Source organism: Lissotriton helveticus, chromosome 2_1 (genome assembly GCF_964261635.1).
Source record: "Lissotriton helveticus chromosome 2_1, aLisHel1.1, whole genome shotgun sequence".
Classification (NCBI taxonomy): domain Eukaryota; kingdom Metazoa; phylum Chordata; class Amphibia; order Caudata; family Salamandridae; genus Lissotriton; species Lissotriton helveticus.
The window spans coordinates 594,267,058-594,291,719 of record NC_136059.1 but is presented as its reverse complement, the minus strand read 5'-3'; the positions used below and the strand labels follow the sequence as shown (position 1 = coordinate 594,291,719).

The following is a 24,662-nucleotide window of genomic DNA, read 5'->3' as shown; positions in this document are numbered from 1 at the left end:
TTAATAGCATGCAGACTTTGTGACTACCATCAGGAATCCTGGTATCATTTGCTGTGTTTCTGCCCAAAGCTAGCCAGTGAGAGGCATCGCTTGGTCATCCCAATCTGCAGAGCTCAGGGCCTCAAGCGATGCAGCGAAATCTCGGACTTGTGCTTTTCGTCCACAGAAAGTCAAATAGCAGCACGGCTGGGGAAATTTACAGACCTAATCCGTGCAGGACTAACCGCAAATGCTGAGCCGCAGAAATAAATCTACAGGTCTGGAAACAGCGGAGAGATGGACAAACCTCTGTCTTATAAATGAACGCTCTTTGCACTAAAATAGTATTACTAGAACATGACACTGTAACGAATGTTTTAGGTCAAATTAGATTGTGGCTACAATGTTAAAAAATGAATATATCTTTTTAGGCATGCGGCCTTCAAATATTTGTATGGTGTGCTTTGGATAAACGCCCCATTAAAGTGCAATAATTAATATATAATATGGGAGTTTGCATTACCTTTATAAAAGCCTGCCTATAATTTCCTTATTACAAGTGACCTATGACATTTTTAGTCAGGTGTCATACTGAAATGATGTAGCCACTCAACTGTAAAACCTTAGTACATTTGCGTTCTGTTGTCACAATGCCTGCAGCTAGAGCCGGAGCACAATTAACAGTTGTGGTTTAAACAGTGAACACGAAAACTGGCTTTTCCTCCTTCGGATGTGTTTTTAAATGAACAGCAATAAGCACAAAGGAGATATTTCTTGCAACATGTTTTATTTTCTTTGCACTCTATAGGTTATTACCAGAACGATAGAATCGCGCTTTAATCCTACACATTATGATATACAGCATTTTTAATCCGACATATTAAACTGATTCTGTTATCCTTTTGAAACAAATTACTAACTGCTTTTGGTTTTTCATTTTGCATTAGAGTTTATACTTTTATCTTTCATGTCTACAAATATCTTATCTCTTTCATATGAAAAAGCAACAGGCAAAGGGTTTAAGCAGTTTGTGAAAAGGGTAATGTATTGACCACGTATTATACGGAATTAAGTACCCATTGCCATGTATTATAGGAATATTGCAAGTCACATTGGAGTTCCATGACCTAATAAAGGAACTCGCCCTTCATCCGTGTTCCTCTATACGGTCACAGAATTCCTAGGTGACTTGCATTGCAATTATATTGCACGACAGGGGATACTTTATCCCGTATATAATGAGCACAGTATATTCTGCTTCTGATGAACTTTGAACATATTATACACGTTCAATATGTTTATTAAGTGGTGTTTCCTGTATATGTATGGGCTTTCATTTAAAAACAGGCGAACACACTTTTGAAGCGAAACCAACACACTACTTCTACATCTCAGACAAGGTTATCATATTTTAAAACCTAACTAAGGTGCACATCTAAATTTCCTTTTCACAGACGCATTTAATGATATGGGTACAACCCGACTACATGGTCACTTGAAAACTCCTACAGGCTTGGTGACGTAAAACCCTTTCATGGCTAGTTGAAGTCACATTTTTATAATGTTGTTTAGTGCTTTGAAGTTCTCTTTGGAAGCGCAAGCTCTACTTTGCAGCGCTTCATTCCCTCTGTATCCTTCCCCCACAGCCGACCCCTCCTGTCCCGAGGGGTGACTGTGCGTGCCTCCCTTTCCTGGCCGCGGATAGTGGGTGGCAGCCCTAGTCATCCTGACGTCCGCAGGGTGCGGTGATGGCGTCATGCCCGGGGTCCCACGCCTGCTGGCGGCCGCTCCTGGGCTGTATTTAAGGCGGCGTCTCCCGTGCGCCGCACCGCCGTCAGCACCATGGAGAGCTGCCTCCGCCTGCCCCTCCTGGCCCTCCTCGGCTCCGCGCTGCTGCTGCTGGGCGCCAGCGGCCAGGAGCGCGGGGAGCTCGAGCCCCGAGCCCTGGACTTCCTCCCCAGCCTGGAGAACGTCTCACACGAGAAGGAGCTAGTAGGTCACGCAGTCTGGCTCTATTATCAGCTGGAAGTGCTGTTTTTTTCTATCTTTGTTGTTTGCTATCCTGTCTCAGCATAACGATTATGTGACGTGTGTGTTCATTTCTGAATGAGAAGTAAAATTAATTTAAGGCAGGCTATACATGTGTCGTGTTTTGTGAGTGGTTATACGTGTGCATTTTCTGTGTGCTATTCGTGCGCACTGTTCATTTGTGAAAAAAAAGTATTTCGTCTGTATGCCTGCCTGCTGTGTATTTTCGGGACTGGCGTGTGATGTATTTTGGCATTTCCGTTGTGTGTTTATATGTTTCGGTGTGTTGTGTGTGTAGTGTTTGAGAATATAATGTTTCTGCTCTGCACGTTCTATATTTGTGTGCCGGTGTGTCATATATGTGAAGTTTTCTCTGTGTATGTATATGCTACTTTGTGGCATATGGAATGTTTCGGTGGTATACGTGTTGTGTATTTTGTGTGTTGTATTTTAATGTATGTGTGTAAGTCTGTTGTTTCTGTATTCTGTGCTCTGTGTATATTTTCTCTGTACATGCTCTGTTTATGGTGTTCATGTTATGTGTGTATGTTTAACGTGCGTCTTGTCTGTGAGAATTGGTGGTATTAAGATTGAAACAGTTGTTTTAACACTAGCCTGTATCCATCGGATATAATTATCTTTTCAATGTACCTTTTAACCATATTGCTCTTTTTATTTATTCTCTTTCTTTCTCTTTTTATACATATATTTATATCTTTATTGATACATATTATATATACTGTCTATTAACTTATAAAAAATCAGTGTTTTAAAAAGGTGTATAGGTGGTACTGATCGGGGGCAGCATCGTGGACGAAGTGACTGCCCAATTTTTAATTTCTGTAGGTTTACCTGTTAAGATTTACCCGCCACTCAGAGTAATTAGAAAACGTAGCTAGACAAGTGAAGTCATGGCACTAGTGAGATTCCCAAATCTCACAAGTACAAACTGAGAAGTGAAAAGTTTTAAAACTGCTTCCTACATTCTCTGCAGTTCTAGCCGGTGACTCTGGCCGGAGCGGGTATTCAACCGGTCTGGGCGCAGCGCAGGGAAATATTGTACAGAGAGCATTAGAAATGTGCCCCGTGCGCTATGCCAGGCACCGAGCCGTCACACAGAGGTAGACATTTGTGTCGCGTGGAGGTTGTCAGCAGCTGAAATCTTGTAAAACGGAGCCGGATTCAGCAACGAGGCTGCGGCCCGAGACGGGGTCCAAGGCAGGAATCACCCCCGGATGGTGATGTCACGTGCAGGTGTGCCGATGATCATTAGATGCTAAAAACACTTGCAGGGGTTATGAAACCTATGAATCTCCACCTGCATGTTCAATTCCTCATATTAGTGCAGTTGTTCAAATGCAGATTCTGTTGCCCATGCTCGATTGCTTATAGTGTTCAACTGCGCATGTGAAAATGCCGTTGCATGAGTTCAATTGCACTTTTGTAAAAAACAATTCGACACCACGAAAATATTTTCCACCATAGAAAAACTCCCTTTTCTCCACCCGCTATTGTTCAGGGTGTCCACTTCCCAGATCCAACCTGAAGAGATATTTAACCCTGCCTTTGACAAAGCCTGGGCGGAGTCCACTGTGCAGAACAATGCGAAGTGCGAAGGATGATCAGAAGGAAGAATTCCACAGGTCAGCCTTATTGTGTGTGATGGCAATATCTGTCTTATCAGAGTTGAGTTTTAGTTGGTTGCTATTCATCCAGTCTTTTATTTATTTATTTATGTATTTATATAGCGCACTAATCCTCAAGGGCGTCTAGGCGCTTGTAGAGGTAGCCCACAGGGCAGCTGCGTGATGTAGAGAGCCAGTGCTGACAGAATTACTGAGTATAAAGCCAGGTCTTCAATCCTTTCCTAAAGGACAGGAGATCATTGGCATTCTTCAATTGAAGAGGTAGATTGTTCCACCATCTGCAGGTGATATTAAAGAAGCTTTTTCCACCCCATCTCTGCAGACGGGAGGATGGTACTATCACCAACTTCTGGAAAGCTGAGCGAAGGGTGCGAGCCGGTGAATGCCATTGAAATCGCTTTACCCGATAGGTAGGACCGGAATTCTGTAAGGCCTTTAAAGCAATACACAATGCCTTGGATGAACAACATGGTATTTTGGAAAATTTCCATCGATTCGAGGGACTGGTTAATAGTAAACAACAGCTGCAGATCATCCGCATAGTTATAAACAATTACTTGCATCGCCTTTAGGGAGTGCACTAGCAGATGAATATGCAGATTATGTTCCAAACATTTGCACCAGCAAATGCTGCCGTAAGTGTTCACTTTGAAAATGAAGAACGCCCCAAACATCGACACTTTGGAATGTATTGTTAGGAAAGGGAATTTGGGGACATGTTTTATTTTTTGGGGGGGGGGGGTACTGTGGTTAAGATGCCTTTGCAGTTTAAATAGAACTGTGAGCTATCAAGTTGTTCACCAGCAGAGAATCAACAATTTTAGGGTTATTAGTAAGCAAGGAAATGTATGATTTACAATAATTTCCATGCAGAATTCTAGAAATTATTGCTACTCACCTGAGGTGTGAAAATCTAAGAAAATCTTGGATAAAAAATACAATTTGTGGAATTTTGCATGTCTGCCATTTAGTTTGTCCCAGACCCGCTGTGCCTCACCAACACCTTCTTGGACATGCTGCTACTAAACAACATGCATAGGCCACTATTCAAATCTTGGGCGTACAGTGAGTATCTTTATCTACAACTCCTTATTCGCTGCTTCTCCCTCTTACTATGCGGTGTCAGGGAGAAGTGGGAACCAGGATCCACTCACATACATTTTACTCTTGAGCTGATTTAATGCTTGAGATCACCCGTTGTCTCTATTCTGCCCAAAATAATATACACTCCTTGCTTTAAATAAAGGTCAAAATCACTTTATTTTACCAGTATATCAAAGTTAGAATCCCAAACATTTAATTACATTCCATCAATCCATTCCATTAATTGGCATTCCATCAATCAGCTCTAAATGCTTCCTATTAAAATTAAAAATCTCTCATTGTAGGTAGTTTGGAAAGTTTAGTGCTGAAATCTGTCAGTCATAGGATGAAATGTTAAGAGCTAAAATTGTACAGCCACTTTCAATCAATAAGGTGTTGGGACGTGAAAATGTTTCTTTGACTGTAAGGAAATCAAATTTGTTTCACATTACTGATTCGTAGTTTTTTTTAGAGGTTACCCGCAACTCATGTAAATTTTTGATATCGTCCACAATTTGTATAAATGTGAAACTATTTCATAATTTTATGCAGCACCATATTCTAGTAATCACCATATTTTTAGACACTTCTAGTTTTGGCAGCTAAGAGAACAGTGGTTTGCCCAGCTCCACATGATTAACTCTGGTGGACATGGCAACACTGGAACTCAGGACTGTAGGGTTCACAGCCTTTGCTTAACCATTTGTCCAGGACTGGATGCTGAGAATGTCTGTTGAGTCTTCTTGATGGCCAAAGGAAAAGGCAACTCCTCCCAGTTGTTGTAATACCATTCTGCACAGGATAATAATTGGGACAGATGTTAAGAGTCTATTCAAGAGAATCCCAGTGAGAACGATAACCCTGTAAAATTAGTGAAAAACCCTCCTTGGTAATAATGTATAACTCTTGGTTTAAGAGTAAAATTAAAATTGAAGATATCACTGCACCAAACTCCTCCTGACGTAAGGAAGGATGAAAGAGCCAAGCAAGAGTCCAGTGACAGATTTCCAGAAGAATATTAAATTGCTGAAAACAGATATCTCATATACTTGGGAAAAAGAAACTAGCAGACGGTGAAGAACACACTAAAAAATCAGGAAAAATGTGTTGCTTTGCATCTACCTCACATGAATGTCTTCATAATATGATTAGATGAGAAATCATCTCACAGCCAAAGACTCATCTCCATTTTAGGGGCCGATTATGATGTTGGTCAGAGTTGCCTCTGGCCAACATCATTGCGGAATTACGATGTGCGGTCTCATACTCCCTTTCTCCTATGGGAGCTTGTGCTGCGGTCGTAAATCGGTCGTAGCGCAAGGTCCTATAGAGAAATGGGATATTGTTTTCATCCCTGCACAGTGTGGTAGGCACCTTGCGGTGCCAGCCACATGGTGCAGGGATAAACAGGGGCGTACCATATGTGCCCCCTTGACCCCCAACTGGAGCTCGCAACGAGAAGGGGGCCCTGCTAGGGGCCCCCAAACTCGCTTTAAGACATTAAAAAAGTCTGGGGGAAACCCAGCATCGTAATCCCAATGGCAGAAATACCATCCATTGGGATTACAGGCTGGTCACCCACTGGCTGACGGGCTCCTTGAGCCCTTTGGAGTCGAGCCGAAATGACCGACTGGTTTCAATTCTGACCGCCTAGATTGTAATTAGGCGGCTGGAACTGAAACTGACAATCTCTGTCCGAAAGCCTCCAACCTCAGGTCTGAGGCTTTCTGACCAAGATCGCAATAGGCCCCTTAGTTTTGGAATTTTTAATATCTTTTATGGCCACCCACCATCTTGGTAAAGACTGCCTATAAGGCTTGCCCAGGCTCCTTTTAAGAAAGGCATGGATTTCATTTGGTGATTGAAGAAGAAGCCCAAGTTTGTCATCCTCTGCTGCATGATAGACTCCAAAGCTATACAAAAGGGGGGCGATGGACGGAGCGTTTGAGCAAATCAAATACTCACCCCCAGTCAACTGATCTGGGTTTAATCCTTCACCATTCTTTAGCTCACTCCGCCACCCCAGTTCAGACATAGCCATATGCAAACCAGTCTGACCCTGTGCCTCATGGGAACAGCTTGTCTCCTTTCTGGTGAAGAATTGGCTTGGTAGTTTGGTCTGCCCTGTTCCCATGATGCACTGGGCCAGGGACAGACTAATTTGCATATAGCCAGGTTCTGAGCTGGGATGGGGCAGTGAGCTAAATAATGGTGATGGTTCAAGCCCTGATCTTTGGACTGGGTAAGAGTGGTCTGCTTAATTCAGACACTCTGTTCATCACCACCCCCTTTTCTGAATCGTTTTTGGCCACTATAGGTGTGGCAGGGTATACTCAGACATGAGTCCCTTGCTCACTGCTCCATCAGGATTCAAGCAAGCCGGGCCGACGAGGCTGAAATGCCAGAAACCGGTCCCCGGTAGCTTGTCTCCTTTCTGGTGAAGAATTGGCTTGGTAGTTTGGTCTGCCCTGTTCCCATGATGCACTGGGCCAGGGACAGACTAATTTGCATATAGCCAGGTTCTGAGCTGGGATGGGGCAGTGAGCTAAATAACGGTGATGGATCAAGCCCTGATCTTTGGACTGGGTAAGAGTGGTCTGCTTAATTCAGACACTCTGTTCATCACCACCCCCTTTTCTGAATCGTTTTTGGCCACTATAGGTGTGGCAGGGTATACTCAGTCATGAGTCCCTTGCTCACTGCTCCATCAGGATTCAAGCAAGCCGGGCCGACGAGGCTGAAATGCCAGAAACCGGTCCCCGGTAGCTTGTCTCCTTTCTGGTGAAGAATTGGCTTGGTAGTTTGGTCTGCCCTGTTCCCATGATGCACTGGGCCAGGGACAGACTAATTTGCATATAGCCAGGTTCTGAGCTGGGATGGGGCAGTGAGCTAAATAACGGTGATGGATCAAGCCCTGATCTTTGGACTGGGTAAGAGTGGTCTGCTTAATTCAGACACTCTGTTCATCACCACCCCCTTTTCTGAATCGTTTTTGGCCACTATAGGTGTGGCAGGGTATACTCAGACATGAGTCCCTTGCTCACTGCTCCATCAGGATTCAAGCAAGCCGGGCCGACGAGGCTGAAATGCCAGAAACCGGTCCCCGGTAGCTTGTCTCCTTTCTGGTGAAGAATTGGCTTGGTAGTTTGGTCTGCCCTGTTCCCATGATGCACTGGGCCAGGGACAGACTAATTTGCATATAGCCAGGTTCTGAGCTGGGATGGGGCAGTGAGCTAAATAACGGTGATGGATCAAGCCCTGATTTTTGGACTGGGTAAGAGTGGTCTGCTTAATTCAGACACTCTGTTCATCACCACCCCCTTTTCTGAATCGTTCATGGGAACAGTCCAGCCCGAACTGCCAAGCCATGTCTTCCCTGGACTGGAAACAAGCATCCTGGGACCGGTTTCGGGTTCATAACCCTCATCAGCCAGGCTATCTTGAGTACAGTGGCAAAGTGAGCAAGGGACTCACGTCTGAGCATACCCTGCCAACTTCCATCATCACCTTTGGTTTTTCTTTCTTTGCCCTAAGTTGGCAGGGTATGCTCAGACGTGAGTCCCTTGCTCACTTTGCCACTCGAGTCAAGCAAGCCCGGCTGAAGACGGCTGTAATGCCAGAAACCGGTCCTGGGAAGCTTGATTCCGGTCCAGGGAAGACATGGCTTGGCAGTTCGGGCTGGACTGTTCCCATGAGGCACAGGGTCAGACTGATTTGCATATGGCCATGTCTGAACTGGGGTGGCGGAGTGAGCTAAAGAACGGTGATGGATTAAACCCAGATCAATTGACTGGGGGTGAGTGTTTGTATTGTCAGCGCTCCGTCCATCATCACCTTTGGTTTTTCTTTGTTCGCCCTAAGTTGGCAGGGTATGCTCAGACATGAGTCCCTTGCTCACTTTGCCACTGGAGTCAAGCAAGCCCGGCTGATGACGGCTGTAATGCCAGAAACCGGTCCTGGGAAGCTTGATTCCGGTCCATGGAAGACATGGCTTGGCAGTTCGGGCTGGACTGTTCACATGAGGCACAGGGTCAGACTGATTTGTATATGGCCATGTCTGAACTGGGGTGGCGGAGTGAGCTAAAGAACGGTGATGGATTAAACCCAGATCAGTTAACTGGGGGTGAGTGTTTGTATTGTCAATGCTCCGTCCATCATCACCTTTGGTTTTTCTTTGTTCGCACTAAGTTGGCAGGGTAGGCTCAGACGTGAGTCCCTTGCTCACTTTGCCACTGGAGTCAAGCACGCCCGGCTGAAGACGGCTGTAATGCCAGAAACCGGTCCTGGGAAGCTTGATTCCGGTCCAGGGAAGACATGGCTTGGCAGTTCGGGCTGGACTGTTCCCATGAGGCACAGGGTCAGACTGATTTGCATATGGCCATGTCTGAACTGGGGTAGTGGAGTGAGCTAAAGCTAAAGAACGGTGATGGATTAAACCCAGATCAGTTGACTGGGGGTGAGTGTTTGTATTGTCAACGCTCCGTCCATCACCACCTTTGGTTTTGCATGATAGACTCCAGCACCCAACCACTGCCTTTCAAGCCTTGCACTCAGACAACTCATGGAACATTCCTCCGGGGGATGCCAGAGTAGTCTGGGCAGTGTTTTTTAGCAGGATCTGTCAGAAAGACATGAGTCTACAGCACGAGGAGCCCTCCTCTGTTTCTTTGAATGCATGCAACTTTAATCGAGAATTGACATCACTGTTGGCACAGATGCAACTCCTTTAGACTGTATCTTGGAAATAAAGGAGCCTATGAACACAAGTAAATTCATACATGAGTACATTTACATGTGCAAATTTACTCTTACTCTATGTAGTAACTATACTACTTTTGACTATTCACCATTTCCAAGAGTAAAGTTGCTAAAAATAGTTGACTTACATTTTTCCACCCTCTCAGTTTAAGGGGTGGAGTCTGTATAACCCTATTTTACATTCCGCATCCTTGGCAGAGAACTCCACACCCCGGGGATCTCCTTTGGTAAAGGATAGGGAAATTGTAAAAAAAATGTATTAAATATAAAATATTGTGAAAATATTTTTACGTTCCATTTGAATGTCAATCAATTTTATCTTTATTTTAAATGTAGCATAACATGTAAAACATACTACAGCCCTATTAATTAATTTTGAATGAAAACATTTAATTTGTTTAAATCTAATAAATATTTTTTTAGATGTATTAAAAAAATTCCTACAATAAAATGTTCATATTTACTTATTAAATGTTCAGTTACTAAAAGTATTAATTTTAATTCCTTTAATTATTTTGAAACTAACATTTAATTTTTTTTAATAAAAAGCTATACAAAATAAAACATTTAATTATCTATATATTTTTTAAGTAAATTAAATCAATATATATATATTTAACAAGTTGAAATATATATATTGTTTTCCAATTATTACCTGTGGAGTTCTAGTTCAGTTCCTACCTCCATTACTTTCTATGGTAGGGTGCTGAAGTACCAGTGGTTGAACATATGTGTGGCTACACTTACTTTAGGTCTGAGCCGGATTACATTTTTACTTTGTTGGCCCTTCTTGGCTGTATTAACTTTAAAGTGCGGTTTGTGAATATGAATGGGCTTACTCTTTGTTGGGTGGGTGATTGTCCCTCACTAAACTATTCCCCAGTATCCACTCCGTAACCTCACTAAACCCCTCTCATTGAGTGGTGTTCCCCATTTTCTAGCTACCAAATCCTACAAACATTTTCTACAAAAGCATATTTGCATGTGTATGGAAACTCTACACCCAGGGCGTAGATCTCTCCACTGAAAAGATAGAAGAGTTGGTGGCAGAGACCTCTGTATGTAGATCCATGAATAGCATTTTGTAGTACGTGGGCAGTATTAGTCTACTACTACTAAACACACTACAAAATGAAGTTTGTGAATATGCCCCAAAGTGATTTGCTTAGGCTACCATGATCTGATGAATTAGAAAAGACAAAGAGAGAAATCAGATCCTTAACTTTCAAAGTACTGATCTATATCTTATACACATGAGTCTTGTGAGTTTTGCTTTCTCTTGTTCATATTTTTCTTTCAACCTGTTTCACAATTTAATGTTTTTAAATGTCTAGTATTTTGCTGATCATTCTCCTATTTGTGTGGGCTCTTGGTTTTTTATAACTGTCTCCCAAGAATGATTCTGCACAGGGAGGATGCCCGCTTCATGGTCCTGACACAATGGCCGACCACCAATCCTCCTAGCGAAGATTATCTAGACTGATTCTATAATCTTGTAATGCCCTTGCTTAAGTTTCTCTGGCTTTGACAAAATGTTTACTTTTTAAAGGAGCCTTAAAGTTCTTATTCTTACATTTCCCAGATTGAGGCATTGCAAGAAGTGTTGGAAAAGCTGAAGAGTAAAAGTATTCCAATCTATGAGAAAAAATATGGCCAGGTTCCTATGGTGAGTGAAAGGTGTATATTTCATGTATTTACAAAGTTAGCATCAATTAATTGCATGTTATGCTTTTGTCCCTCCAGCCGGGGCTGTAAAATTAGTTTAATTGTTAGCTATTATTGTGTTGATGGGAACCTTACATTAGCATTTATTGTTGAATTTAAAATGTTTTAATTAATTTGAGGTTACATACATTTACTTTGCTGTTAGCAACTAATGACTGGGCTTAAGTAAATGGGGGTGAGCATGCCCGTCAGCATAGTGACAATTGTAGCTAGTGACCATGGCAATCTCAGCTGCTGACTGACACAATATCAATATTCTGTCTAATGACACCCCTGACTACAGCGGTAAGCCCCATTGGGTGATTTAACTTGTTTTTCCAGCAGAAGGATATATATATATATTTATATATATATATCTCCAAATAGAATCACAAGTCTCTCTGCCTCTTACGGCGGTGGGGTCAAGTGAGGTCGCAAACCTCTATAAACATCCAAACGTGCCTTTGTCGATCACCAAAAGTGTACTTGAGCCCAAATCCATAAAGCGTGGTTTATTTCAAAACATGTGGCAAACAAACGCCCTGTGGCGTTTGTTTGCCAAAGGTTTTGAAATGAGCCACGCTTTATGGATTTGGGCTCAAGTACACTTTTGGTGATTGACAAAGGCACGTTTATATATATGTATGTATGTACTCCACTCCCACGAGCTGGTAGCTTGCGCTTTCTTTTCCAGAAAAAAACGTGGAGCACAGACCCAAGTTAGTGCCAAGAGTTCTTATTTATTCAGCTGTTCTTGCTTTGTCTGCCATTACGCGTTTCGGTTCCTGACGTACCTTGATCACATGACATATATATATATACACATACATACATCCATCCATATATATATATAATATATATATATACACATACATACATCCATCCATATATATATATAATTACCTACTGGCGGTCGCCAGTAGGTATATATAGTTAGGATTTTTTCTCTATGGGTTTTTTGAAAATTCTATGTCTAATAACTTTGGCGTTTGTGGACGGAATTGGCTGAAATTTTCAGGAAAATGGCACATTTTGTTTCTGAGCAGCTCTTGAAAATTTGGGGGGGGTTCGTCAAGGGGGGGCTGAGAAAAAAGGGGGGTCCCAAAACGTGTTTTTAACATTGAGTTTTCCATAGGGCGGTTGGCCTCACTTTTAGCCCGAACGGCTGAATGGATTTGCACGAAACTTGGCAAAATTGTAGGGACTGGTAGCCCGATGTGCCTTTTGTAGGTCTCAATATATGTGCTCCAGTGGATTTTGAGAAATTAACGTTTAAAAAAAGATATATATCTGTAACAGCGGACCGGGCAGCGCTCCAGGACGCGTACTTTTCGCGCAACGGAGCTTTGTGAAGCGAAGCTGATTGGTTCTCCGGCGTCTGTCAACATTCCAAACAGTCCGTAGCGGCCGCCATCTTGTCTCTCGGTAGGATCGAGAGACAAGAGGAGGCCAAAGCGAAGGGGCAAATGACCATAAGGGGGAATAGTAGATCCTCGCTGACCCCCTACGTTTGATGTGGAGGTTTTAAAAGGGCCCCGCGGGGCAAAAAAAAAAATAATAATAATAATCGAACGGCTGAATGGATTTGCACGAAACTTGGCAAAATATTAGGGACTGGTAGCCCGATGTGCCTTTGCTAGGTCTCAATATATGTGCTCCAGTGGATTTTGAGAAATTAACGTTCAAAAAAAGATATATATCTGTAACAGCGCTCCGCTTCGCGTACTTTCCGCGTTACGGAGCTTTGCGAAGCTGATTGGTTCTCCGGCGTCTGTCAACATTCCAAACAGTCCGTAGCGGCCGCCATCTTGTCTCTCGGTAGGATTGAGAGACAAGAGGAGGCCAAAGTGAAGGGGGAAATGACCATAAGGGGGCATAGTAGATCCTTCCTGACCTCTTAGGTTTGATGTACCATTTTGCCAAGTTTGGTGTAATTCCGTTCAGCCATTCAGGCTGTAGACGTATGTAAATGTCCTATGGAAAATTGCATGGGGAAAACACATTTGAAAGTGTTGAAATTTAGAACCAATTAAAATGTTACTTTGGTTTTGTATTTGTGTGTGATGAAAGTTAATTGGTTATGTATATATTTCAAATGAGAGGAAACCACAGCCATTTTGTGATACTACTGTCTGAGGTACATTTGTGAGGAATTTTTGGTGGTGAATTTCTGGTGTTTGATTTACACAGTACTAACACTTCTCCTACTTTTAAAAAGGTGAGTTGTTAATTTGTAAGGGGAACTATGTTGTACACTTGAAGATAATTTGAAAAATGTTTTCTGTTATTTATTTGCAGTCCTTCTGTTATACTAAATACTTGATAAAGTTAGTTTTATATTATGTATTACTAAAAACGATAAATGAAAGTGATTATTTTTTTCTGCAATTTACAGCAAGCAATTTCAAAATAAAATGGCTCACAATGAAGAGACCGTGGCAATTTCTTTTGAATTGTCCACTACATTGATTGAAATTGAGAGCACCAATAATGAAATATTGTCACAAGGAGGACATGACTTGTATGATTCCATTAGATTGATTGAAATGGACAGCACCAAGAATGAAATATTGTCACAAGGAGATGACTTGAATGATTCCACTACATTGATTGAAATTGAGAGCACCAATAATGAAATATTGTCACAAGGAGGAGATGACTTGTATGATTCCATTAGATTGATTGAAATGGACAGCACCAATAATGAAATATTGTCACAAGGAGGAGATGACTTGAATGATTCCACTACATTGATTGAAATTGAGAGCACCAATAATGAAATATTGTCACGAGGAGATGACTTGAATGATTCCACTACATTGATTGAAATTGACAGCACCAATAATGAAATATTGTCACAAGGAGGAGATGACTTGAATGATTTTTTTGATCAATCTCTTGATGGCGAATTTATCGAGTGTTTGGAGACCATAGAGTTACAAGAATCATCATTGGAGACTTTTCATGAGGACATTGCTGATGAGGACATGTTACTAGTTCTTTCAAATTTAGAAAATTCTGAAGAATAAATTTATATTTAGAAATCAAAAATTGTTTGAGACATTATTCATTTTCATTTTTAATTTATGAGGTTGTAGCGAAGTGATTGTAGTATAAAATGAGACTTATAGTATAGAGTGCAACATTTTTATGTTACATGGTAAGTTTACTCATATTTACTTCCCTTCTGCCACTATATTATCTCCAATGTGTATTTGACATCTCTTCTTCATCTCCGGCCTCCTTTCTCTCACTGTGTGTCTCCGATGCATCTTATCGCTGCTATTTTGTGTAATTACAGAAGAGAGTAAAATAAAATAGTTCGGAACATGAAAAGGGGGCAAAGTAGAGTACTCCTCACCCCCTAGGCCTTTTTAGGCGGTCCCAAAAGGATCAGTTTCTGCTTTCCTGAGAGATTATGGTATGAGTTCCATATACCACAATAACTTGCATTACAACATGCAAGATATCTATCTCCTATTACCAACTTTTGGAGATATTCGCGCTAAGCGCGAATATCTCCAAAAAGTAACACCTGCCCTGAGCAGTTCTTAGCCATGTTATCCAATGGGAGGTGGATAACATGGCTAAGAGCATTAGCTCGGTAATGCATGAATATCGCTGAGTTTTTAGCGATATTCATGCATTGCGGCCGTTTATTATCGCATTTGCGATAAACCTTGATAATAGCAAGGTTTATCTTCGATAATTTCTGACGATGCTTAGTGGTAAAAAATTCGTTGGTAAGCATCGTTAGCGATAAATATCGCTTAACTTTGGTAATATGCCCCAACGTCTGTTAACGTTCGATTCGAAGGAAATGAGGAAGTGTTGAAAAACATTGTCTGCGCCATCTTGCCTTTTTTGAAATGCCACACTTTTGTCGTGCACGGCAGCCATTTTAGATGTCTTGACCAGACCCACTCTCTGCACGCTGTCGATTCGTAGCATGGCTCCTCACCCACGCAAGCATCTTCCCCAGGCACTGGTCACCACCGCTCTCTGTCTTATGCATGGGCAATAAACCTCCCCCCATCTGCGCTGCTCTTCCCTGAGAATCACAGAGAATCACACTCTGTGCCCGCCCGACACCTCCCTTTCGCTCTATTCACTACCGCACCCTCTGACACTCCTCTTCCTCTGTGTCCGATTGTCCAGGCTATCAGCTAGCCCTGCAGATGTAGTTTATGGCCCCAGCTGTAAAGAATCACCCCTCTTCAAAGGAGTTATAGTAGATCAAGGCCCACACCCGATGAGATCCGTCACACCACACGTGTTCCTACTATCTGAAAACCATCCTGTATTGTGATTGGGGAGGGGACCGAGCCTGAAGCGGAAGATTCCAGGAATGACTCTTTGTACATCAAAGTTTTTACAATTATGTGTCACATTAAAAATATATAGCACTCCAACAAAGTAGTAGGAATATAAAACTTTAATAACATATAAATATATACAACAAAACAAAAACAGTAAAAACATTTAAACAACGAAGAGACCGTGGCAATTTCTTTTGAATTATCCAATAGATTTATTGAAATTGACAGCACCAATAATGAAATATTCTTGTCAGTAGCGGTCTGTTGTGCGAATAGTTCCAAGGCAGCAGAACGCGCTGAAATCTAGATGGCACGAAGGTGATGTCTAGTAAGTTGCCGCCCAGCAAATAACGGCGTGGGGCGCCGCGGGGGTGAGTGAGTCCAGTAGGCACCACAGCTATTCTTACCGGCATTGCAGAATTACTGCTGGGGACAATGCCTGTGCTGTAGCAGGGTCACAGCAGAAACAAAAAGGATTCTGTTGAAGATGTTGTTGGTTTTCAATTTGAAAACAGTTCTGGTGTCAACTGCTATGCTAATGTAGTGGTTAATGTTTTGTTTTCTCTAGAAAATGTAAAAGAGGGGGAGGCAGTCCAAAGTTCCGTTAAAAGGGCAAAGGAAAGGATCGGTGGTTTGAACTATCAGTCAAAAAGGGGAGGGGGTGCAATAATTTTTCCTACGGGTCACACTGTGCTTTCACCGGAAGTGAGGTCTGCAGGATTCTAGTAATTCAAAGTGAGGCTGGCGCCAGCATGGGAGCGCCGACGTCCCGCGGATACAGTTTCGTCACTCCACGGGCGATCATGGCAGTCATTCCCCATCGGGGGTCGGAGACTCCCGCGGCTCCTCTAGAATCTTCAAGGTCGTGGAGGACTACGGTGGTGGAGTCAACCAGTGACCGGGCCATTTCTTTATGCTGGGCCCGCTCTTGCCAGGTCGACCGCCATTTTGAGAGTTCGGCAGCTACCGGCGATCGCGGGGTCACATGAGCGGACGGGCTCCACCCTGCCGGGCGAGACGTTGCAGCATGGCCACAGTGAAAGAACCCTTTTCCGGGTGCCTGGAGCGCTGAGGGTGCAGCTGGGAAGCCTCCACCTGGGGAGGCGGGAGAGGCCTGTTCGCACCGTCTCTCCCTCCCAGTGCACCCCACGGCGTCTCGCTTGAGATTTGTTATGGCCGGACCAGGCGATGAGGACGAGGGGGGGGGGGGTCGGAGGCATGTGCAAGACATCCCCCCCCAGTGTTGTCGCAGCCATTATTCAAGAAAGAAGAAGTGTCCCGTCCGTCTTCGGGCCGGGCTTCCGGTAGATGTCGGCCGGACGCCCCTGGCTCTGGCCCCATGAACGGGTTTCTTGGTTTATCGGCTGCAGCCGGATCCCGTCGGCCTCGGCCCCCCGACCGTTGGTGGCCGGACCGGAAGAGCATGTGGCGGGACTACCTGCAACTCTCAAGGGCCACCGCGGCCGGACTGGGAGAGAGAGGGGAGGGTCGAGGAGACATTCCCCCCCCCTGCAACTGTTCAGCGTTGTAAAGGCAATCCCCTGGCCGGGTCCCGCTGGCCTCGGCCTCTCCTCCGGCTACACCCTACGTTAGGATCTCCTGGCCGAGGCGTGGCAGCAGGACCTGCCTTATATGGGCTGCTCCCGGCTGGGCGTAGTCGGAACCCTGCCCCACCTTGGAAGTTTCCAGAGTGGGGGCGGATGTTCTACTGACTTGCATTTTCCGTAGTCTATCGATTTTTTTGGCGTGGCAGGCGGTGGGACAGCGAGGGGTGATTTGGTTTCTCTTACTGTTTTTCTGGTCTCTCACCACTGGCATATTTTAACGTTTTCTTGTTTCTAGGACATTAATAGGTTTTATCATTACGTTATGTTATCGTTTCTTTGTTCGTTGTTTAATAAAAGTTCATGTTCATCAGTGGCCTACTGATTTTCGTTTTCCTATTCTTTTCTTTCCAGGTTGTTTCATGCTAAAGTTTCTGTTAACAGGATACAGTGATCACTTCGTTATTATTGCATATGTCCTTTTCACTAGGGGTGCTCTCTGGTCGGGCCAGATGACGTATCTCTAGTAAATGGTCCGGGTGAAACAGGTGCATCAATCAGTGGGGAGTAGATAGGCATGACAGATTACAACGGGGGAGAAAGGTCCGCATTACGTACCCTTTCACTACTTGCAAAGATTTTCCTACGTTTATTTGCAAACAGGGAATACCTCCAAAAAGAACTAATTCCCAAACAGTCAATGTTAGGACAATCAATCAATCAATGAGGAATGAAATAGGTACGACGTGTTAAAGGCTTGCGTTACCTACCCTTCACTATCTGCAAAGGGAGAGAGAATATTCCTATTCTTCCTCGTTTGCAGGCAGAGAAGATCCTTAAGAGAATTAACTTCGAACAATTTAATGCTCGATTCAAACAATCAACAAGGGGTACTGTGAACACAAATGAACGCCGCTTATGTACATACGCATTGCTATTTTCAACAGGTTGTTCCTAATGTTTCTATTTTAGCGAGGTCAAAAAGAGATCCCATTAGTGGCCTACTGATTTTGCTCGATTCCTTTTGTTTTTTTACACGATTTTTCGCTATCTGCAAAGACTAAACAGAGTATTGCGACTCTGTGCTTGTTTGTAAATAGAGAATGAACCAAAGAGAACAATCAATCAAATGGAGAGAGAAGCAGGCACGACGGATTACAAAGGGGGCAAAGGGCTGCGTTAACTACCCTTCACTATCTGCAAAGAGAGAGTACTCCTAATAGAAATGAGGGGTGGGGGGCAGCATTCAAAGCAGATCAGTGTGCATAAACACGAAAATGTTTTTACTTACCACGTACTTGACATTCGACAGCTTATGATATTTGCTATTAAAAAACCATTGAAATTCACTGAAAAAACCATAGGTTATAGACCATATATAGTTAGGAATTAGCATTTACAAAACCTTGAAAATTCACTGAAAAAACCATAGGTTATACACCATATATAGTTAGGAATTAGCATTTAAAAAACCTTATTTTACTCACACAAAACCATTGAAATTCCATATATAGTTAGTTGCACTAACTATATATCGCGCACCCGCAATCCACTGCTGATCATGTCACATATTACATCATTCATGACATGGTCAGTGACATCACTGATGACATCTCAAATGACATCACTGATGAGATCACTGATGACATCTCATTTGACATCAATGACCACATCACTGATGATATCATTCATGTGACAATACAATGCATCTCCTCACGTTTTAATATAACCTCTGTTTCACCCAGTGTTAAATACAGAGTATAATTTTTGAAACCATTGACACACCAATACTAGTTACTACATACATACTCACTGATTCCTACGTCTACACACACATTCACTCATTCACCCATACAATCATTCATACATACAATCACTCATCTTTACAACACTATCATATGCACTCATACACCTATACAGACACTTACACTCTGCCACTCATCCATGGAGTTACTCACACACCTAGTCAGTCCTGTAAAGAATCAATCACACTTCCATTTTCTTGTCTATACAGTTAAACATAGAGCACCTTACATTTTCAAACATATACTAACACATACTTACTTTCTTATACAATCATTGATACAAGTACACATTGATCTGCACAGAGTCACACACCTCCCAGCCAGCCACACACACACTCAGTCTCCTATACAAATACTTGGAGAATCAATCAATAACCCATATAGTTAATCATATAGCTACTGATCAACACATGCAGCAGTTTACAGAACAACAGACATAATGATGCACAAATTAAGACAGTTTAGTCACTAACCCATGCACTCAGTGAGACACATTTAATCACTCACTCATACATTCAGTCATGCACCTACTAAATCCTTCGTCCAGACACTTATACATCTACTCATTCTTCAATATGTAAAACATATTTAAACTTTACAGAAACACACAGTCACTGGATGATGTCATCAGTGATCTCATCAGTGATGTCATTTGAGATGTCATCAGTGATGTCACTGACCATGTCATGAATGATGTAATATGTGACATGATCAGCAGTGGATTGCGGGTGCGCGATATATAGTTAGTGCAACTAACTATATATGGAATTTCAATGGTTTTGTGTGAGTAAAATAAGGTTTTTTAAATGCTAATTCCTAACTATATATGGTGTATAACCTATGGTTTTTTCAGTGAATTTTCAAGGTTTTGTAAATGCTAATTCCTAACTATATATGGTCTATAACCTATGGTTTTTTCAGTGAATATATATATATATATATATATATATATATATATATATATAAATATATATATATATATATTCACTGGAAAAAAAGTAGGTTTCAGGGACATTATAGTTAGCTGGACATTTCACTCTTACAAAACCATAGAAATTCGGCCGTTATAGTTCGTTCAGCTAACTATAACGTCCCTGAAACCTATGGTTTTTTCAGTGAATTTCTAAGGTTTTTTAAATGCTAATTTCTAACTATAACGTACCTTAATCCTATGTTTTTTTCAGTGAATTTCAATGTTTTTTAAATGCTAATATCTAACTATGACATCCCTATCCCTATTCCAAGTTCCCTTGAATCCTGAAGGTCCCCTAGTGGCATGTATCTTTGGTGTTTTTGAAATTGAGTATTGATTTTGTACATATTGAACACTTGTATATATTTTGCACATTGTTTTCTGAATGTATTCTTTATTGTTTGATAACTGTTCTTTTGATGACATACAAAAAATATTTAATGAAAAAGCAAAATAAGACAAAAAACTAAAATAAAATAGTTGATCACTCAGCACTGGTAGGCTGGGTGTGATCAAATGATAAAAAGTAAACCTGTCTGGCTATTTGTTTTGTTTGGTACATTGGAGTGGTCCAAGCCGGTCAGAGATAGGACCCAAACCTTTCTTGTTGCCCCACGATGAGACACGGCATGATTCAGCGCTCTGTGGCCCCCAGTGATAACAGGGTGGTGAATCCTTCGCGGCAGGGCTGCTGCGCAATATCAACCCTCCAAGGTGCCCAAAGGTCAAGGACGCACTCCACAGAAGTTACTGATCGGGTAAGGACCACCTCCCAACCTGATGGAATTTCAGCCATTCAGTTAACTTGATGACAGCCTAACGCGTTTCTGAGCCGCCGCTCGTCGTCAGAGGCTTTAACTGAATTTATGCTATTGGACACTCCCACACTATTTGCATAATTGATGTCCTCAGTTGGACTGATGAATTTTGCCCACATTGGATTGTGGGACTTGCAGTCCATGTCCCAATAGTCACTCGATAGTCCCACTTTAATGAAGCTGTTTTCAATGAAAGGCCCTGTCATGGCCTCAGGGTGCGTGTGGCCCGTTTATCCCTGACTATATACATATACATGCATCCTTCCTAATGGCAGTTGCCAGTAGGTAGTTATAGTTAGGCCAAAGTTTTCATAGGAAAAGCGTTTTGTTTTTGCCAATAACTTTGGTGCCGCTTGTTGAGTCTCCCCAAAATGTTCACAAAACCTCCCCTTTTTGCTTCAGCTGCTGCGTTGAAAGTTTGGGGTGATCTGTCAAGTGGAGGCCGAGAAAAAAGGGGGTTCCCAAAACTCGTTTTCCCCATGTTAAGTCTAGGGGGATTTTCATTTTTTCAGCATGACTGCAGCCCGAACTAGGAAACGGAATTACACCAAATTTGGCAGAAAGCTGGATGTTGGTCCAGAAACTATGCTTTTTGTGATTTGGTGTAAATCTGTTAAGTAATTTTTTTAATATCTATCTCTAAAAAATATAGATATCTCAAAAATTACTGAACAGATTTACACAAAATCTGGGAATTCGAGTCCTTGCAGTGGACTTGCGAATCCTACTAAAATTCGATTGGCTGCCAACACTTGAATCAGGAAGTGTTGGCAGCCATCTTATGACTCAGCTTGAAGCCGAGTCCCCAAAAAAAAGTTTAAGAAAAATAAAAGTGGTATGGGTAGGAATATCCTAACCTCTCAGATATGGTGATGCTACAGAACTGCGAATCTGCTGCAAATTAAAAAAAATCATTCATAATTAAAAGTGTACCAAGGAGGTGGCCAGGACCCATGGGCATAAGGTCAATTTAGGTGGGGGGGGGCATGGGTCCCCCTCTTAGGGCTTATCAAAGACCTGGGGACCGCCACCTCTCCTGGGCAATTTTTATTATGAATGCAGGCAGGCCCACTGGACCCGCTCGCACCCCCAGGGACTGCCACCTCCCAGGGGCTATTTGCAAATATGTGGGGGGCCTGACTGACTCCCCTGCCCTTGGGGACCGCCACCTTGCCGGGGCTAATTAAAACAATATGGGGAGCCCTCTCTGGGGCCCACCCGTCCTGAGGCCCGCCACCTCCCTGGGGCATTTCTAAATAATGAATGCAGGCGGGCCCACTGGGCACACCTGCAGCCCAAGGGACCGCCACCTCCCCGGGGCTAATTGCAATTATGTGGGGAAGCCTCAAGGACCCCCCTGCCCTAGGGACCGCCACCTCCCTGGGGATAATTAAAATTATGTGGGGGGTCCTCGCGGACCCCCGTGCCCCGGGGACTGCCACCTCCCCTGGGCGCACTGTTTATTTTTTTTAAAACATTTTTTTATTGAACATAGTTCGTAGTACCATAGCATAGTCTTCAGGGTTCAAGAAACAAATCAAGTAATAGCGATGTGATGGACAAAAATAAATGTAGGACAGCAGCACATCAGTGGGACATAACATTGCAGAATTACTGCCAGTCCTCCCCCCTGACTCCCTGTATCTCCGCCATGGCCCCCAGATCTTTTTCCACTTCTTGGTACATCCCCTGCTCTTATATATAGTCTCCTTAGCTCCTTGGCATCAATCTAAGTCCCTCCTCCCATTGCGGGGGCGTCTGGGATCCCCATCCCCTGGTGATGTTTCTTTTAGCTACACCGCAGCTAATGCGAACCAAAGTTTAACATGTCGCGACCAATCTATATCCCCCTTGACCATCATCAACAGCCACTTTGGCTCCATCGAGACAGAGTACCCCACTACCATCGACATAGTGTCTGTAACTTTGATCCAAAAAGGGACTATTTCAAGGCACTCCCGCAATATATGGTAGAAGGTACCTTCCCCCAACAGCCCCTTACGCAAATGGCCGACGGACTCCTACCCCACTTGTAGAAGTGTGTGCGAGGATAATATACACGGTGTAGGATTTTCAATTGGATCAATCTAAACCTAGGATGGATAGCTATGTCTCGCGGGCTCTGTATGGCGTCTTGCCAATCGTCATCCTTGAGGGTACCAATGTCTCGGGTCCATGCTGCATGGAGCTTCACCAAGGGGTCTGGCATATTATTTATGAGCTTTCGGTAAATGGTGGATGTAGGCTTCTCAAGTATGGGGTCTTATAGTAACCTATCCTCCAAAGGAGAATACTCCGGAATGGAAGAGTCTATACCAATGTGTGTTCGAATGGCATATACAAGTTGTATGTAGTGGTATTGTTGTGAGTCATGTAGGTCGTACTCCTTCTTGAGATAGGCAAAGGTGCGGGGGGCAGAACCCCTCCAGACGTCGCCCAAATATTCTATGCCAATCAACCTCCAACCCCCAAAACCGGACAAACCAGACACCTTCTTCAGTTGATCACCCAGCCACAAAGGGGTTCTACCGGTCAGTCTCTCCGCCCATCCCAGGAACTTATTCGCCTCCATCCAGCACTGGACCACCACTCTAGTGTCAGTAGGCCATTCCCTTTGCAGCCTCCGAGTGTATAGTAAGTGTTCTGTGTTTCTTCCCGGTATGACTGATCTGTCTACTCTATAGGCCGGTTCTGAACAATCGGAGTACTACCTGGAGTTGTGAGGCCCAATAATACAATCAGACATCGGGGAGCGCCAGGCCCCCGTCAGATACCCCTCTGGTGAGTTTGTGTAATGCTATTCTGGGGGTCCCACCGTTCCACAGCAGCAACCGCACCGCCTGAGAGATACGCGTAAATACAGCCCGGGGAACCGGATACGGTGTGTTTTGGAGAATATATAGCAGTCTTGGCAGGGTGAGGATCTTAAATAGTGCTGTGCGGCCCATGAGGGAAAGCGGTAGTAATCGCCAATGACTAACGTCAGCCTCAAGGAAGGCCAACTGGGGCTCCAGGTTCCTGTTAAAAAATTCTGCGATGTCCCGAGTAATATAAACCCCCAAATATTTGAAGCCGTCCATGGCCACGGAAGCTGGACATCTGGTGGGGACCCATGGGACGGGGCCGGACAAAGGAAAAATCACTGACTTCCCCCAATTAATGGTATAGCCGAAGTAACTGCCAAATAATTCAAATAAATGTAGTGCCTGTGCGATCGAGTGATATGGCAGTGCCATATACAACATGATATCATCAGCGTACAGGGAAATACGCTCCTCCCAGTCATCCATCAAAGCTAGGCCCCAGAAGGACCCATCTCTCCTGATCCAGTGAGCCAGTGGCTCCAGTGCCAGGGCAAACAGGAAGGGTGTCAGGGGGCAGCCCTGCCTGGTACCCCTCTTAAGGGGGAATGCCCTGGACACAGTACCATTTACTCTAACCCGAGCCACCGGCTGTTCATAAAGGAGCCGCACCCACCAGCAAGAGGCCGGGCCAAAGCCAAACTTCTGGAGCACGCGAAATAGATACGGCCATTCGATAATATTGAATGCCATTGAGACATCCAACAACATCAACGCCGTCTGCGCGTCCCCGACATCCTCTGTCCTGTACAACACATCGTAGAGGCGGCGGTTTATTTATTTTTTTAAGTAATGCTGGGAGGCTGTAGGGCCTCCCCCACAGCCCCGTGGACTGCCACCTCCCAGAGGCACATACTATATTAAAAAGTAAAGTAAGGAGGCCCTACGGCCTACCCCAAAGCCCCGGGGACCGCCTCCTGCCCGGGCCACAAATACATTAATGAAAGGGGTCCATTGCAGCCCCCTGGGGACCACCACCTCCCCGTGGCAAATGTGAAGAACGGAGGGGGGCCAAGCGGCCCCCCACCAGGAGCTCTGGATAGCCCTAGGGACTGCCTCCCCCCCAAGGGCCTGCTTCAGCAATGTCCCAGGGTGCCAACCCCCGGGACATTGCAGTATACTATGACAAGAGCACTGCTACCGC

The 24,662-nt window shown here is 43.7% G+C and overlaps 1 protein-coding gene across 1 annotated transcript in view; it reads left to right on the top strand.

Annotated features, from left to right (window-relative positions):
• Positions 1-1,821: 1,821 nt before the first annotated feature.
• Positions 1,822-24,662, top strand: part of CARTPT (CART prepropeptide) — a 35,027-nt gene continuing 12,186 nt past the window's right edge. The window contains exons 1-2 of the mRNA XM_078675282.1: positions 1,822-1,971; positions 11,077-11,160. Of these exons, the coding sequence (XP_078531408.1) occupies positions 1,822-1,971; positions 11,077-11,160 (234 nt within the window). The remainder of the gene's footprint in view (positions 1,972-11,076; positions 11,161-24,662) is intronic.